This window comes from Acanthisitta chloris, unplaced genomic scaffold (genome assembly GCF_000695815.1).
Source record: "Acanthisitta chloris isolate BGI_N310 unplaced genomic scaffold, ASM69581v1 scaffold3455, whole genome shotgun sequence".
Classification (NCBI taxonomy): domain Eukaryota; kingdom Metazoa; phylum Chordata; class Aves; order Passeriformes; family Acanthisittidae; genus Acanthisitta; species Acanthisitta chloris.
The window spans coordinates 138,311-153,395 of record NW_008673004.1 but is presented as its reverse complement, the minus strand read 5'-3'; the positions used below and the strand labels follow the sequence as shown (position 1 = coordinate 153,395).

Below are 15,085 nucleotides of genomic sequence, written 5' to 3'. Positions count from 1 at the left end.
CTAGTATATGAGTGTATACATTCCTTTCCTAGAGGCAATGAAGGTTTTTTTAAATCAATACTGTGTTTTCACAACACTGAGGATCTTCTATGATGCCTGGCCCTGCAGCCTGTCTTAATTGCATGGGTGTGATGAGTGTGTGCTGTGGCAAGAAAGCAGGGACATACATACTGCTGGAAACTGAGGAAGCAGGGTGGCTCACCAAGGTAGTGCTGCAAGTAGAAATGAGAAAGTATTGCTGCTCACAGCTAAAATGTATTTCTCCTTTGACTACACCCAAATCACCAGTTCATATAGCACAGGTCTGATTTTTCTCTTGAGCAGCCACACCATGACAACATGAGTGATGGGCAAGTTTGTCCTCTGAGTGTACTACCAGTTTTGCTCTACTTTAGGCCTGAGTTTAGGAAGACAATGTCATTTAAAGGAGCACTTAGCAAAGTGTAATGAATTATAAATTCAATGAGATGTTTGACACAAGAGAATTATTTGACTGGACTTTTAAACCCTTTCCCAAACCACTTGGTATTCTGCTTCATTATGCATGCACCTAATTTTGCACTAGACCATGTGGGTTCTAAACATGCTGGTAGCTCTGTATAATACTACACAACTCTCTGTGAAGATCCCAGCTTAGGTCTTGAAGGCCACATGGTTGACACTCAGAGGGTGTGGTTAGAAGGTACTGTGAGGAATGGCTAAGCCAATAATTTTTACTTTAGATTTGCAGTCTCAAAGTTCACTGAACGAGTAGTAATTTGCTAAAATAACAATCTTCAGTTGCTTGTAATCATATGAACATCACTTGAGAACTTGGGTATGCCCAGCACCATTGTGTCAGTTAAAGTCCAGCTAGATTAAGACTGGAGTGATGGTTTCTCTGCCATACAACTTGGTTAGTGGTCTGGAGTGCCCAATTTTAAGGTAGCACCTCAATGTGGAAATTTGGTATTATCTTTACTAATGCACACAACATCTGTTGTACTAACATCATTGCCATGGGTGTACTGGTTTTACTGCAGCTATTGCAATTGAGTCAAAATGTCTGGCTGGGGCCAAAAATACTGCTGTGATTTAGTAAATGGTTATAAACATGTGTCCTGTCTATTTTGCTTCTGACCATTTAAAATCTTTTTGATATATTTCCCTTTTAGGGTGATATATTGAGTACCAAATACCAGGTAGATCTTGGAGATGGCTTTAAGGCAATATATGTGAACCTTACGATGACTGGAGAGCCCATCCGTCACCGCTATGAGAATCCTGGGATTTACCGTGTGTCAGTGAAGGCTGAGAATGTGGCTGGGCATGATGAGGCTGTGGTGTTCGTCCAAGTCAACTGTAAATAAGCTCTTTGGTTTTCTTACTTTTGCTGCTGTGTAAAAGCCTCGTGACAGCTACGAAGTGGTTAAGAAAATTGCTAGTCACAATTAGGAAAAAGCATATTTTTTCAATACCCTCATGCAGCCTTGTAGTGTTGTGTGTTCGTAATGTAGGGGCTTGTAAACCTAATGCAATAGGATGTCAGAGTTAGTTTTGTTTGGATTTGGGAGAAGCATGGTGCCTTAATCTTTCAAATAGCAAATCTTGGGGTTTATCTATCTTCCTGATTCAAGACCCCGTTAGCAGCCACAGCAGCTAAATTTAACTCTTCAAATTATGTCTTTGTAAAGCTTCTAGGTGCAGTGTAAAGCAAGTGATGTTTTGAGAAACATGAGCTCTTGTCTGATTTTAAGAAATAGTTGAAATCTCAGTATTTCTAAATCTAGATTTTAGGTAGTTAATTCACACAGAGGTTTAAATGGTACTTGGCTATGACTTCATGTTAACAGGCAGTGTTACTTAGGCTTCTCTCCTTATCCTTAATTAAGACCTAAAAACCCAATCAAACAGATATGAAATAAAAGATAGCATGGCACAGGGAATATCATGCGCCATCGCAAACTTAATGTACCTCAGTCATCTCATAACTGAAATGAAGAAGGAAACTCATAACTGGAACTAAATTTTCCTCTTCCTTTGAGATTCAAGTCTGCTATTGCTTCGCCTGTTTTCAGATGTGTCAAAAATTCAGAAACAAGGAACATCAAAGGAAGAGATACTCATCTTGAATTCTCTAGGTGTCTTTTTCCCTCTGTTGTGAGTGGCATGTCTTCCATCCTAATCCCAAAGCAATGGAAATCACTGGAGCCATATACAAGGATGTGCACAGATCCATGTGCTTTATGTCAGTCTATCTAGTAACTGTTGATATTTATGTATTTTGCTAGTCAGTGTCCTTGAGTCCAGAGTTTCCAGTTCTGCTTTGATTAGCAGATAGAGTCCAATGCTTTCATGCTAATGGTCAATCACCTATTAAAATCAAACAGAAAGGATCAGATTTGAAAATCAAACTCTCCACCTCAGTTTCCTTCCCTGTTTCTTTGTTGGTTGTTTTCAGAATCATTTGACAACTCCAGAGAGCTCAGATAAATTACTTACAGCTTCACTGTTACTTTGTAGGAGCTTCTAGGTGCTGGGAGGTAGATTAGGCAGAGCAACAGTAGATCTGTACAAACAAGGAACAGCAAAAAAACCTCTGTGTGACATCTTTCTCTCTGAGAATAATTTCTAGCCCTTCACAGAACTACAAGAAGTAGCAAGCCCCAAAGGAAAGCAGAACAAACACTTTCTCAAAATGTGCTCTTACTGTGGCCTATGTTAAGACAAACAGTAAAAATAAAATATATCGGTTTTGCTTTACGCAGTGGATTTTCAAATAGCAGAGGACAGAGTTATTTTGCACAAGTAAATGTGAAAAAAAATGTACATTACAAGGACTTTGGTGCAGAAGTGCAGAGGCAGCAGAGCACTGAGGCAGATGTGGTCCCTTCTTGAGCTTATCTGTAGATGCTGCACATGGACTAGAAAATTCAGACGTGTGTTACACAGACTGCTTGAATAAATGATTTCCATGTGATTTGCTCTGTTTAATTTTTAGGTAAGTTACAAGATTTGAGGAAATTGTTTGTCACTAATTAAACTGAAAATTCTACGTTCCAGTGAAACACTAATAGCCATTTAGGAACATTTCTCACTATGGAATACCATGAAACCAGTAATGTCCATACAGTCCTGCTTTCACTTTGTCTCCAGTTGATATGTTATTCCCAGGGAGTTTTTTCAGAGGCAAATGATAAAGGGAATGTTCTTCACTTCTGTCAAGTTCTGTTGCTATGTGATGCTTTATAATTCAGGACATTTATATCAATTTTTGCCTGTCATCCAAATTATGTTTTGTGATCCAGATTACACATTCTGCAACTTTCTAATGAACTGTAAGAGAAATTAGAGCAAGTCTGATAGCATAAATGTGAGTAGGCAACTCAGTGAATAGAACAGAAGAGCTATATGCATTTCTGCATGCAGTGAATACATGTTATTTTTGATGAAACCGTGATCTTTATAGTGTGTGAATAATCAGGGAAGTTTGAAAACTACTGAAATGTTGACTTCATTAGACAGAGATCACTAAAGTCAACCTCAGTCCTAATTGTTCACACTTAAAGGTGCTATGAAGCTTGTTCGAGTGCATTATGGAATTGTGTGGCAGAGATAAGTAGAAGAACTCGCAATAATTATTCTCAGCTCTTTTATATGTAGGAATGACAGGCTTGGAATAACAGTCATCATTCAAATAGAAAACAACTTGCCCTTTCAAAATTTTGGAAAAGAAATAACCATCTTCAGGAATAAAATCATATCTCAGAATGATCAATAGCTGGGTAAATGCAAATTTACGTCAAAATCAAAACAGTTAAGCAGATCCCTCCAGACTTCTTTGTTTTGCCTCATCAGGAGGAAAATCTGTTTCTAGGAGGAACAAATTTAATGAAATTCCTAAAATTTCTAGATTTTCTTCAAGAAACCAGCAGCAGAAGAAGCCTTTTATCTCCTCTCTAAGCTAATGAAGAAATCCTTTGTTTAAGCACCCGATACGTCTTGAATTCATGTAGGTGGTTAAAGAGTCATCAGAGAATACGCAGAGTGAAAGTAGAGCCTTACATTATAATGGAACAGCACACAGACCAGGTGAAGTGAGGTGGAAAAGGAAGTTGGACAACTTGCTCTCAGAGAAGTTCAATCAGTTTAGACAAAGTGAATTGGAAGTGACCAGGCAATGATTCAGTTCCTGATATTTTAGAGTGGTGTTAATTAGCTTTAAGTTTGCACTGAGATGTAAAACCTTTGAGTGAGTTAAAAGATATTTAGCATGGAACAAAAAAGATATTTAGCATGGGTTAGTATTCGTTCTGTATAATGGATGAATGTTGGGTCATACAGCAGTTTGGTATCCTGGGTAGATGGTGCAGGTGAAGTTCAGAAATTCTGGGTATCATATTCCACTCTTACAAAGCTTTTACCTTTAGACATTCTGAAACAGATACACTCAAAAACCTCTGAGGGAAAGGTTTCCTTTCAATACAGTTATTGTACTGTGAAGCAATACAACACTAATAAACACAACACTTAGAAGCAGATAAAACCATTGTAATGATGCATTTCTTTTATACTAATGATCATGTTTAAGGCCTTCATAGACCAAAGCTCAGAAAGGAATAAACTTACTCTAAGGCACATTTTGGAGTACAGAGGTTATCTATTTTGATTTGCAAATAAATGCTCCCATGTTGTACACATCTATTTTAAAGTATGCATTAATGAGCTCGTGTGTGGTGTGAGCCTAACAGCTGATATTTTATGATGAAAATGAGTAGTCAGCAGCATTCTTTTTCAGTTTTATGCTTTTCCCTTAGCAGTTTGAGATTTGTTAGATTTCTATTAATTTTCTCTTTTGTTACTAAGAAAGAAAAAAAAAAAGCTGAGATTGCCTTTTCAACTTTTTAACTGGAGTATTTGCTTACGTGTTCTAGAATTCGACATGCACAAAAAATGAGCACCAGAGAAGTGCAATTTGTTGATCCATCTCATTGCTTTGGGGCTTTGTTTGTGAGGTTTTGGGGTGATTTGGGGGGTGTTTTTTGGTTGAAATGAGGTCCTATAGCTTTCAACAGAGATGTGAAAGCAGGAGGGAGGGAAAAATAAATTCAGGACCTTATGGTGTGAAGGCTTTGGGGGAAAGAGGCATTAATAAATTGGTGAATTCTTGTTCAATGATATTTCGGGGACTTTGTTCAGCTCCACTCCAGGCTTTAAATTTAGAAGTGGTTCCAGTCGTTGGGAGAAACCAGGAGGTGAACCTGACAGCCATCATACTGCCTAAGAACCCTAATTTGACAGTTTTCTACTGGTGGATAGGAAACAATCTTCAGGTATGCAAATGGCTTTGGCTGAGAGTATTTTCAGTCTCTTTCTCATAAAGGTTCTTTCAATGACTAAACTTTTTTCTTTTAGGGAACAAATATTTATTCTATTACATTATTCTATATATTCTATTTCATTACCTGTGGAAAAAAAGCAACTTTTAGAGGGGGTGGATTTTGGGAATCATAGCAATGGTGAATGATGATATTTGGATTTATACACTTCCAACTGATAATGTGAATACTGTAAATTAAAGTGATGTACAGAAATATATATATATATATATTCATTGTCTAGAGAAATATTTCCTGGGAGTCTAAAATAAACTGTCATAACAAAAATAAATGGGATATCTTAAAAGATATCAAAACAATGAGAGCACTCAAACAATCTAGTGATATTCATTTGGGGATCAAAGTCTAGATAAACATGTCCTAGCAAAATAAATATCCAAGTGTATCTAGCTGGAATATTTATTTTCTAGCTGGCTTAATTTCTATTAAGGTAATTCTTTCAATAACAGATAAGTAAAATATTTTCTTTATGAGGCAGACTAAGTGTGACAGAGGAATGCTTCAGATAAGCACAGGAACTTTCTTCCTGTAGATGTGCTGTCTACCATAATCCCAGCCTGTATCTGTTCAGCATTATTGACTTTGCCATCACTAGAACAGGCTCTGCAGGTCCATGTAGCCTTGGGAAGGGTTTTGTAATTCATATGGATATGGGCAGGGAACAGAGTATCTCAGCTCCACCTTGGAGCTTACTGTGGCCTGGTGCTCTCAATCAACGGCATTAATCCTTTTGACCCTGACATACCCTACATATTTTGAAGCAAATGACTTGCTTCATATGATCTTGTAAAAATAGTGGAGTCAGCCTCAAAATCCATTAGTGGGATCTGACTGAAAACCTAATAATCTACTGATTATTCTAGAAGAAATGTTTGCCTCATGTGGCTGCTCTTCTGTTTATAAAAGATCCATTTAGGGGAAGAAACATCCTATATGGAAAACTGTGGTTGAACAATTTGATAAAATATTGACTAATTGAATAGTGGATGTGAATAATTTTTGCAGATATTTTTAATGACAGTCTCTTCAGACACTGTTCTCATGGTTCCTTCAGGAAATCTATGTTCAAATTTTCTTTGTTTTTTAAAGCCATTGCTTACATTGGAGAATTTTCTGGTGACAAAGTTTGCTGAGACAGGTGATGTCAGAGTTACAGTGCAAGTTTCCTGTGGGAGCTCCATGCTTCAAGACTCAAAAGTTGTCCATGTTTTTGGTGAGACATTGCACTTTTTTTGTTTTCTATGTACTTGCTATTGTACCTATTAAACCATCCCTGACACAACTGAACCTGTTGTGAAATCATATCTAATGCCACGTTTAGTTCTTAAAATTAGAGGGATGAACTGCCAATAAGAAACTCCATGAAGCTGAACTCCATGAAGTAGGATTGTATGGAAGGGTTTAATCTGAAACATTTTGTTTCCTTTGCTTATTTTAAATGTTATTATGGTTCCCAAATGTTATGTGTAGCAATAATGTTTATGTAGTATTTTGGCCTATGACTAGAAAGTTTCCTAGAATTTCTCAATAAAATACTTTAAATACCTCTGAAAAAAAGAGGAAAAATTCGTTGTCTATATGCTCTTGGCACTGAAAAAAAGGTCAAATAATTGCCTTTTATCACAACATGTCACTGTTCCTTTGATGTTTATCTGAGAGTTTGCATCAAGAATAGCTGTTACAATTATTGAATAACCTTTCAGCTCTTGTTCCACACTGTGCCCTGGTATGGTTTTCTGTGTCTTGTAATGTGGTGACAAGGCATAATATATTGTGGAAAATGTAGTGCTGGCAAATTATTTACATTTGTATTTGTGCTGTCACATGTGGGAATTGTGAGAAGTATAAAAGCTTCTTTTTAATGCAGAGCTAAAAGCCTTCAGATATCATGCAGTACACAACATGATACATCTCTATTGTCTGAAGAAGATACTGATATTTTTGCTTTTAGTTTACTTATTAATTTAAAATAATGGTAAAAACCTCAGTTATACTAAATGGAGCTTTTATGAACCTTCTCCTTTTCTAAGATAAATGGGTTTCATGTTTATGATTCCACTTATAAGTGCATCAGCTTTTTTAGAAGTCTTTAGAAGTATAACCTTCTTAGTGTGACTGCATCAATGACTTTGGCTTTCCAGCACTCTTTCTGCTCTTAGTGTTGACCAGTCCTGATATCCACAGCATGAAAATACTGGTCATGAGGGAAATAAAGAAACATTTGGAAAAGAAAAACACATTAAAATATAATTCTGTCGGAAGTATCGGGGGAGGCAGGTTTGATTCATGCATTCCAGAGGATCTCTTTCTCTGCTTTGCATTACGCTCCCCAGGTGTTCATCCAAGGATCTTGTAGGGAGAAAGGGAAGATTTTAGTGACTATTTTCTGAGGATCAACCCATTTCCAGTGTTTCAGATATTTTCTATATTATCCAGAGAAATGTAGTGGGTGTACCTTGATTTTATTTTTACAAAGAGGATGATAGTTAGCCTTTGTCATAGCATTTCTGTTCTTATTTTCATATCTAGTTCATGGAGTAAGTAATGTATTCATTTTAAGTGGAAAACAGAAACACGTAGTGGGTGAAATTCCACATGTTTATGATTCAGTCAGAATGAAATCCATTGATGCATTTTCATTTCAAATAAAAGAAACCAACCACTTCTATGTGACTTGAACAACCTGGTCTAGTGGGGAGCTGTCCCTACCCATGGCAGGGAGGGTTGAGACTAGGGGATCTAGAAGGTCCATTCCAACCCCTAAAATTCTATGATTCTATGACTTATTGACCTAAGGCAAAATTACTGGGAAGGTTATCACCCCAGAGCATGCATATAAATCTGATTTGTGTCTTTCTTTGTCTTCTTGATTTTTAATCTTTAGGCACAAATTTGCTGATGTTGATAAAAGCACAGAAAGTGTCTGGCAACAGAGAGCAGTGTGGGTCCTAGTGACCACAGTGCTGAGCAGCAAAAAAAAAAAAAAAAAAAAAAAGCTAAATTTAGATTGTCAGATTTTAGTTCTACAGAATACTTTTTTTCAACCTGGTTTATTACTTGTACAAGATTGTTTCTTTTTGTTGTTTTTTTTCTAGATCATTTTCATGTTCTTCCTCTGAAGTTTACTAATCACCTGGACATGTACAACCCTGACATACCAGAGTGGAGGGAAGACATAGGCCGAGTGGTAACACGACTCCTTGCAAAGGTGCTCTTTCAGTTTGCTCATAAAATCTTCCCTCACCAGTCATAAAGCTTGAAGGTTAAGTTAATACCTTCTCATTTAGAATAAAGGAAGCAGAGCAAAATAATGAAGTGAACCTCATGAGCCACCCACATTTCAAGCAAGTTTGAGCCTAGTGTCACTTTTATGTGCAGGCTGTAGACAATGATATTGTAACATAGACAGTTTAGGTCTAACACAGCCTAATTGGCAATTAATGCTAAATATTGCTCTCTGGGATTAGGGATAGATGCATTGGCAAATACTGCTGACTCCAAAACAAGAAGAGTAACTTAAATGTGATGTATTTCAAAGCTAAGCAAAGGATGCTGTGTAATATAAAAGACATCGTCTCTGTGTAAAAAACAAAGGCAGAAAGAATTTACTCTGCCAGTTGCATAACTTTGAAAATTATACATAATATACGCAGTTTGTATAGCTGTTTTTTTAGATCATGTTCACAAAAGAAATGTGGATATGGAACAGCTGGTTCCTCTCAGTTAAACCAATACAAAGCTCTGCAGTAGCACTGTGAGAAGAAGACTGAGCTCTGGAGCTGAGTTCCTCAGGTCCACACCCTGCCAGCACCTGAGTATGCACACATTGGTTTTGTGAGGGCAGCAGCACTGAGGTGCAGGTTGCCCTTATTTATAAAATATTTGCATTTGAAATCACTTTAGTTTCCCTGGATTTGCAGTAGTGAAAATCGATTTCTAAATTTTTTTACATTATATATCCTGACCTTTTTTTAAGCTTCCAATCAGATGTGGAATTAAAGTAATTTCCCAGTTTTCTCAATTTAAACCTATTCCATAACCAGTGTCAGTCAAAAAAATATTTTACTCTCTTATAAAATAACTCTTGAATTTTAATAATTGCTAAAACATTTGCAAAAGAATATGATCAATTGAATGGAATTTCCTTTTCTGAGGGAGGCTATGGGAAGGGCTCGGGGTGTTGTAATTAGAATTGTCTGTACTATGCAACACAAGAAGGGATTTGAGACTAAAAGCCAAATTTGCACAAACTGTTTTGAAAATGGATGCACTTGATTCTCAGTGGAGGAATTAAAGTATTCATTACAATTTCAGGTGCTGAACTTAGGTGCTCTAGGTGCTCTTAGTCCCACACTGAAAGACTTCTCTCTGTGCATCAAGCACAGATGGAAAGCAACTTTCCTAAGCTAAAGTTAACTGCAATGAATATGCCCTTCTAAGTCTGCACTATGTCTGAATGGTCCACAAAGGATCCTAAATCACTTAGGCCTTTTTTTTATGTTACCCTAGAAATGCTCAGCCATTGCAGAGTTTTGATAAAACCTGCATACCTCTTCATTTTTCTTCTTTCCTTGATGTCACTGAATTGCTTTAATGTGATAAGAACACTTAGCTCTTCCAGTCTTCAAAGAGCAGCTCACATTTCTGTACATTTATGTTTGGCTTTGTTCATGTTTTAGCTTCTAGTGGAATCCTTTCTAAACGTTAAGGATCTGAACACCAAAGTCAGAAAGCAGCATGTGGAGTTACTTATGTATTTTATCTGAAACACAAAGCACACTGTCCTGTAGTTTGCCATATGCCTTTGTTGTCTTCACAGGAAACCAATATACCCGAAGAAGCACTCATGACAGTTGTGAAGCCTGGTCTGCCCACAGCTGCTGACTTGCATGTGCTACTACCAGCAAACCAACCAAAGAAGAAGAGAAGTGTAACCAGTGATAAGGTAACCAGAGCAATGCATGTCTGTTTAGGATGGTCTTCATCCTGTTTTGCAATAAGCCTCTGTGCTCTCATTGTCTTTATATGAAATTAAGAGGTGTTCCCTGCCTATGTATCACAAGATACATCTGAAAGCTAGCAGCAGACCTCTGCTCTGTTTGACAGTGTACAGATCACCATAATCTAGTCTTATTGGTATTAGTGTATTTCTCAGGAATATTTAATCTTGATCGTTTTTTTAAACAGCGGTGATACATGTCATTCTGTAAAGATCCAGCAGAGCAAAGAGTGTGTTTAGAACACTGATACTTCTAAAGAGAGATGAATGTCTCTGCACTGTCTTCAGAAGCAAATTAGATTTCAGGTCAAAGCAAACCAGAACCTTAGCAGTTGACCCATAATGTATAATGTATAATGTCAACCATATAGTTGACCCATCAAGCATTTTCTGCCTTTGGGAGCAAATGATCTTTTCAATTGGCAAGAGACATACATAGTGAACCAAGGAATGAAAATCAGACATTAGTTTCTCCCTGCTTATTTCCAAACCATGCCTCTTCCATAACAAAAGACTTTATGCCAGCTGAAAACCAGAAGACTGTTTGGCACTTATGATTTATTATATTCATCTTTTTGCTGTGATAGAGAAGGAACAGATCCCAACTCCCTGCCTGTATCTTGCAGTTCAAGTCCTGCCAGTTACAAAGAATCACAGTGTAAGGTATCATTAGTTTTGAAGGGCATTTTACAGCTTTTTGAGGCAAGGTCGCAGTATCCAAAGAGCTGGAGAAGTAGGTAAGATGAAGCTCTTCATATTAACAAAGATGCAGTAGATTGTGTTTGATATTGAAGGGATACACTTTGAAAGGTCCAAAGGAGTATGCTGAAGTTGTCAAAGAGTGTCTGTCTTTAAAAGAGCCTACAGAGTGAGTGCACAAAGTTTGTTGCTTTGTGGCAGTCCCAAACCCTCACTGTACCCACCATGAGAATTCCTGGGAGTCTGAATTCCTGATTATGTTGCAGGAAATCATATATTTTAACATGTTTCTTTCGTAGAGAGCCATTCATTAACTAAAAGTTTCAGCCAGGTGAATATTACCACTTCTAAATTGCTTGTGACTCCAGTTCTTGAATAAGAAAGGTGCAGCTTCTAAAGGCAGTTCTTTATTCTGAGCATGTGGAATGGACATCTTTAATAATTTAAGGAAACTAATGGTGATAGATTATTTGGCTGCACAAACATTTTATTTCAGTGCTAAGTGTTATGCATATTAGTTCCCTTTAAATCTCAGTTTCTACATTAGTACTGTGCTTCAAGGCAGCTTAAATAATATCATCAATTATAATCAATGCTGTCTCAAGGTTTTTCCTATGTTTGTGTATGAAATATCCTGTGAGTTACTCCAAAGCATGAAAAATAATGGTCAGATGTTCCAAATGATTTGGGAAAGCTTCTGGTCAGTGGGGCTATGGGGAAATACATTAGTTTAGCAGGGCACAGTTTTGTAATAAGTAGTCATCTGCTAAAATCTTGCAAAAGGTCTCTGAAACTAGAGGAGCACTGAAAGGGGAAAGTAATTGTATGATCTGGAGAATAGATGTACATTTCTGACATTGTCAGGATGAACCAGGTCAGACAGATAGTGGCTGGGGTTGGACTAGGAACAAGGGACACAGGAGCAATTGCAGCAGTCTATGCTATCCAATGATAAAAAAACTCAGGGACAGTAGTATCACAGTTCTACAGTGATTGTTTTATAGAGTACAATGCTGTAGGGCTGTAGAGAGTCTTGGAGTGCCAGCTGTCTACATTTCTGTTTTTATATTCTTGCTAAGGGACACTGCTTTAACTAGTGGTATGAGCATATCCATTTGTTGGTTTAGACTCAAATGGCACAAATTTTGATAAAATGTGTTGTATCACAACCTATTTTCTATTCAAGAAATATCCTGAAAAGATACACTATGTAAATAAACGCTGGCGCAGCAGTAACTGTTGAAATCAACAGGAAAAACTCATGTTGTCACTTGTTTAAAGATTCCTTACATTCTTTTCTGTTAAGAGAAAAGAATCTTGAAGGTATTTCTCTTGTGTCACTGGAAGGATGTGCTTTGTCATGCTGCTAGTGCCAGTTCTCAGGATCAGTGTTGTGGCACTATTGTGAGGACTCACCAATGCAGAATGTTTTCTGCACTTTTGAAGGAGATGTCCCTGTAATCCTTAACTGAGTCATTAAATGTCTCCCTTAAAGAGAACCTATTTGTTCTCGACTGAAAACATAGATTTGGGAATATTACATTATTTCAGAAAGATTGTTGAAGGCAGTAATTTCTTGGTCAGGCAGAGAACACCTCCTCGCTGGACTTTTGATCCGTGTTTTACATGGATTGCTGGGATGTGATGCTATTTATTAAGATAGTCATCCAGAATAGGGATCATTACTGATAAAAGTAGCCATACGTAATAAAGATCATGAGCAAGTTGTGACTGTAGTAGGAGGAGCCCTTGGGAAAATTCTGAAGTTCGGTTCTATTTTGACAAAAGCCCTTCTTGTTTCAAATTTATGCATGGAGACATAAAAGCTGACTGTGATTTACTCTGCTTTTGAGAACACAGCAATTTGAAAACTATTCCGTTCTAATCATTAGCTCTAGAGAAGACTTGGTTGCTTAATTTATGCACATTTATTACATGTCTGATGTCAGGTGGGATGAGTCCAGCTGAAAGAGTCAATTAAAGTGCAATTAAACTGTAAGCTGGAAGGTAGTGGCTCTGAGGAAGATTTGGGACTCTATCCAAACAAACTACTACATGAAAATTCCTAGTGAGTTGCTTTGGCCAGAAGTGAAAGTCAGAACCCCAGATGTATAAGTAAGTGGGTAAGAGTTTGAATGGTGTCATTATTTTTGCATTCTTTTGCATTCTTATAATGCAGGTGCCATTGTGTTCACATGTTCAAGTATTATCACTGGAAAGGATGTAGAAAAAAAAGATTAAAAATTGAAATACTGGTGTAAGAACCTTAACTTAGAAAGTCTGGAGAAGATCCAAACACTGTATTTGTTTTTTTAGAAGTTGGAGAGGTGGCAGCACCATGCTCAATGAATACCTCAGGGCAGAAAGAAAACCCCATGAGTACTGAAAAAAACATCAGCCTAACAGTGAAATAAATAAGCCAGAACCTTTGGCTGGGTTCACATGAGATTCAAAGTTTTGCCCTGTGGAGGTGTGTTTCATATAGACTTGGGTGGGAACCCAGCAGTGGGGACAGAAATAATGAACCAGTGTTAGCCACTTAAGCAAACACCAGAGCAAATATTGGATTCCTCAAACACCTGCCTGGGAAACATGAGATATCCAAAGTTATGGAGCTGAGTAATTTAATTTGCTGGCTGTAAGTCAGATGAACCTGAAGTGTAGTGGTCCCTCTTGCACTGTACACCATGCACACATGAATTGACACAAAGCAATTCTATTTTATTGGTGCCAGCATCACTTTAGAGCCTGCTAATCAGTACAGTTGTCATATCCATTCTCTTTTCAGACTCTGGGCAACAAGTTCCTATTTGGTGTCATGGTCTAGTAAAATAACTGAAGCCATACTCACCTCACCCTTATGCTGGGGTCATTCCTGCACACAAAAAATGTAATAAAGTCAACTTCAGAAGTTAGACATTCCTCAGTATGAGTGAGGATATTTAAACTTTTGTGTAGTCTCTGTCCATAATATGAGAGACTGCAGGGATTTCTATCTGTTATACTGCAAAGTCTTGTCAAAGATGAGCACCATAATTGATAACATCATAAAAGGAGTTACTCATAAAGGTTTTATGGATACAAAGCATATTTCTAATTTGGCATCCTCTGGGATGTTGTATCCCAAATTATAAGGCATAGAGTATAAAACTAGCTTTGATCTTTTAGAAAATTGCCCATGTTGAAGACACAAGCAAATAGAAGGGATAGTTCAGAGAGTTTGGAGTTAGGATATGATGTTATGTTTACTGGTTCTGCTTCATAAAAATATGAGATGCCTTATTTTATGATGCTCTGTCCAGTGGAGGAAAATAGGAAGAATCCTGATTTTTTTTCCCACATGGATGGATGTATATCTTTCTAAGGAGTATCGATAAAAATTAGGTATAAATGGAATTCATCCCATTCTAGGTAAGGAGGTAAGGTAGATTATAACATGCAGTTCATTATTATATAGCAGTTAGCTTTCATAGCAAGAAATCCAAAGTGATACAAGTTCCTTCTGATAGGTTAGATGAATGGAGAGTTTTTAATATGGATTATGCATTCTCTGAGTTATGACCCAGGTAAACCCAATAGTACATGCAAATAACTTGCTGTCACATTGGATAAACATAAAGACTTCGGTAATCAGAAAATTTAGCTCTAAAGTTTTGGCACTTTCAGCTTTTATGTGTTGTGGAGTTTTGCATGATTTTTAAATATGGAATTTCTTTAAGATTTCAGCTCATCATGGAGAAATGTTTTCTAAGTTTCTCACCATTTAATGAGTTTTCCTTTTCAGAGTGTCGAGTGTTTCGATGTGGAACAGAGTGCAAGACGTTTGATATTCTCTCTGTTGCATTTTCAGAGAATAGCAGCTATAAAACAGGCCCTGATTGCACACAACATCAGTTTCTTTCTGAGGGGAGGATACTGGGTCTTAGTGACTTTAGCTGACTCCAGTTCAGGTAAATATAAACAAACATCTCAACAGACCAACTTTTGGATGCCTGTTTGAGTTATGATA

The 15,085-nt window shown here is 37.2% G+C and overlaps 1 protein-coding gene across 1 annotated transcript in view; it reads left to right on the top strand.

Annotated features, from left to right (window-relative positions):
* The window catches only part of SORCS2 (sortilin-related VPS10 domain containing receptor 2), a gene marked incomplete at its 5' end in the record, with an annotated part of 91,325 nt that overhangs the window by 62,838 nt on the left and 13,402 nt on the right, over nt 1-15,085 (top strand). Inside the window, 6 exons of the mRNA XM_009074728.1 lie at nt 1,155-1,341; nt 5,179-5,312; nt 6,468-6,591; nt 8,474-8,586; nt 10,198-10,323; nt 14,927-15,026. Of these exons, the coding sequence (XP_009072976.1) occupies nt 1,155-1,341; nt 5,179-5,312; nt 6,468-6,591; nt 8,474-8,586; nt 10,198-10,323; nt 14,927-15,026 (784 nt within the window). The remainder of the gene's footprint in view (nt 1-1,154; nt 1,342-5,178; nt 5,313-6,467; nt 6,592-8,473; nt 8,587-10,197; nt 10,324-14,926; nt 15,027-15,085) is intronic.